The following is a 3,287-nucleotide window of genomic DNA, read 5'->3' as shown; positions in this document are numbered from 1 at the left end:
TGCAGAAAAGGTGTGACAATGCTAGGAGTAGGGAATGGAATTTGATGAGTAAGCGTGATAGTGAATAGCGTGAGACTACGTAGAGATAAGAGGACAGGACAGAGACCATGAGATTAATGTAAGAACTGTGGGAGAGTTAGCGAGTAGGAAAAATAGAGAGAAGTGGTATGCTGGACGTAACATGACAATGATCAAATTCACTGGCATTTTTCTGGGGATTGTTTCTTCGTCCAGTTTAGAATCCCAGAACAACATATCTCAGTTTCTCCAACTGCGTCGATGTCTTGACCACCCACACATGTCGCGTCGTTGTTAACGGGAGTATCGGATACATGTACGTTTTCCAAGAACGAAAACTCATGCATATGACCGGATCCTTGGCAATGTAGTGGAGTAGCTGGATTTTCGGTTTATCGGCCAGTTTGATGTAGGGTAGCAACCACTCGATTTTATTAAGGGTAATTTTAAAGTTTTCCGTGGGCGGGGTCTGAATCACCGCATTCAAATCAGAGTTGGAACGTGTGAAAATCAACTCCTGTTTGCCATTGACGATGACTCGACAATAATCTTCGGTGAAGCCCAGCATATAATTTAACGGTAGAACAACGTCGAAATTTCCAGAAGCATCAGTTAGTTCGACATCATCGCTCAACCAACCGGTATTCTCCAGACTGTATTGCTGACCCAGACTTAGGGATAAGTGACCCTTCATAATGCTGATGAAACCAACATTTTTATTCCGATCAATCTCCACACCATTCAACTCATAGCGAACTTCCTGAACCAAATGGCAAACAGCCATATTGATCAATTTCGTAGTCGTCACCGCATTCACACCTTCGTCCTTTGTAATTTTTCCGTGAATGTGGAGAAAGCTTTTACTGGGCAGTAGGCACAAGTCCTGATGTTGAACAACAATATGGATTTCATCGTTGTTCTGGAAGGTGGATGATGCAAACGGCTGATGAGCGTGAATCTCAGAGTGCGCAATCAATTCGTCGAATACCACAGGCTTCTGTATTCTTATTATTTCTTCCATGGTAACACACACAGGATGCAGCGAACACGAATTCTTATTTTCCAAAATTTCCACGTAATCGAAGACCTAGGCTCTTCAGAAACCGAACGTTCGGAGGTGTCAGCAGAGCTGTCAATTTCGTCGGAGTCGCTGGACGACTGATGATATTTGGCCATGACGTCTCGCTTTTATAACCCTTGCCCGATTTTTTCGTCTCAAACACGATCCCCATTATTCGAGAGATTACACATGTAAGCGCACAGTAATCGTTTCGCCACGAAAATTAATCAGCTCGTCGGCTTAATCAACTATTCTCAGTTGTAAATGATGTATCGACTGTACGGCGGTTAGTAGGTAAATGACGCTGGCAGACACTTCGAAAATCTTATATCCTGATTGATCGGTTGGAAAAAATTCATGAATCGTGTGAGCTGGACGCTCATTTATGTATGCCCCTGTGGTGATGTTGCACTCAACGCGTATGGTATTGACTTTCAGTATAACTTTCAGTATGGCCACCGGTAATTCCGATTTATGAGTAACGTCTCGTGCTAGCTCAACCGGCTTGAATCCCAATAATCGACCTATGGAATCCTCGGGTTTGAAATCTAACACTTGATTGCACGTAACTTCACTGTTTAGCTCGTTGTTGTTGGCTTGCAAACTGAGGGTGATGTCGTTGGCTATCTCCCTACGCAGAAAATTTTCGATATCTTCAATTTCGTAGCTCTCAGTGGGTATAGTTATAACTTCTCGGCTTCTATCCGCCCGCTCCAGATATAATTCATTACAACCCTCTTGAATATTGGGTATGGAATTGAATGTCGTGAATTCGAGGAGTCCAAGAACATAGTTTTTCTTCGATGATAGCTCGATTGGAGGAAAATATTGCGCCTTCAACACGGATGAGTTGCTCGATAATGTCAACGTCAATGATCCCGACATGACTAATGCTTGCTCATGTGGCACTTGTCTTTTTATAACCGCTGGCTGAGAAATTTGAGACACAAGTGGCTGCAAATCATAGTATTGTACTCTTGGTATCTTCTATGATTGTATTCAACGCTACCAACACCAAGATAGTTCATCAATCCTCAGGCGGCTTTAAATCACCGAAATTATCGAAATACACAACATTATCACCATTTTTCTTATACGCAACAGTATGTGATCCAGGCCCGTTTTTATCATCGAGATCGATAATTTCAGTTTTTCGCTTTTTCGGTCCAGATTCTGGCAGATCATTCCGCATGAAAACACCAAGAAAATGTAGAATCTTCATTTCCTCAGCATATTTTTGTAAATCAATGTTGGTGAGAGCTCGGTGTGGTAGCTTTATTAGTTTTTTGCTAGTGGTAAATATAGACCCATTCGACTGCGGTAGGGTCGCACGTATAATCCCTTGCCCAACGCAATCGCCTCCATTGTTGTATTGTGCCGTTTGGTTTCGTTCAACCGATGCTTGTTGACACTAGCTTCGTTGATGGTTTTAGCTATATTCGCAGCACCACTCGCTAGAGTCCCAGTAGCGCTTAGACCGGCCAGAATTGGAATGAGAAATGGCAGAATACCGCCTATTTTATTAGGCACAGGTATAACACGAGGCATACGAACATTCTACCCAGTCCCACGCGCGGCTGCACGAGCATCCGCCAACGCCGACTCGACGGCTTTATAACCTGGTCGCCTTTGCTGCTGTGATGATGGATTCAAGATTCACTGATCTCTTTCGCTGTTTAGTCTTTACACCCATTGTGAATTTCTTCTTCTGCGCGCACGCTCCAAGTTTCTTCTTCTTCTGTGCAGCCGCTTCAAGTTTCCTTGCTAATCCCATTCCGAGTTCAGATTTAGCTTTCATGGTGTTGGTGACTCCCCAAGTTACCGCCTCTTCACCCACACCAGCGTCCTCGGCCAAGACGCGATTCCACGCCTTCCCAGTGAGCACTTTGTCGGCAAGATTTCTCGCTGCAATATCGCAATTCTTTGCGTATGCAATGTCGTGGTCTTTACACGTAGCATCCAGCGGATTGATCCCGAAATCGCTACGAGCCAACCTCTTGGTTAATTTCGTTCCGGGTCCGCAGTACTGATACCCCGGCACGTGCAATTCAACTGGGAGACGATTGATGATTTTATTCAGTGAACCACAGCCACGCCTCTTAAGTGTTGTGCACGTCTTCATAGTCGAGCAGCAACCAACGAGAGTGCTATAAAAGGGTAAACTCATATGCGATCACCTTAGTCCTCGTTGACACCTTAATCGAGCATC

General features: G+C 44.3%; 1 protein-coding gene across 1 annotated transcript; it reads right to left on the bottom strand.

Annotated features, from left to right (window-relative positions):
* Positions 1 to 235: 235 nt before the first annotated feature.
* LOC138190616 (uncharacterized) lies at positions 236 to 1,039 on the bottom strand. The gene has a single exon (XM_069134367.1). The coding sequence runs from the start codon at positions 1,037 to 1,039 to the stop codon at positions 236 to 238; it is 804 nt and encodes a 267-aa protein (XP_068990468.1).
* Between the last annotated feature and the right edge of the window lie 2,248 nt (positions 1,040 to 3,287).

Source organism: Neodiprion pinetum, chromosome 3 (assembly GCF_021155775.2).
Source record: "Neodiprion pinetum isolate iyNeoPine1 chromosome 3, iyNeoPine1.2, whole genome shotgun sequence".
Classification (NCBI taxonomy): domain Eukaryota; kingdom Metazoa; phylum Arthropoda; class Insecta; order Hymenoptera; family Diprionidae; genus Neodiprion; species Neodiprion pinetum.
Note: the sequence above shows the minus strand (reverse complement) of the source record. Positions and strands in the feature narration are given on the sequence as shown.

Bases quoted from the DNA above. Each gene is read 5' to 3' on its own strand.
- LOC138190616 (XM_069134367.1), bottom strand. From the start codon at position 1,039: ATGGAAGAAATAATAAGAATACAGAAGCCTGTGGTATTCGACGAATTG.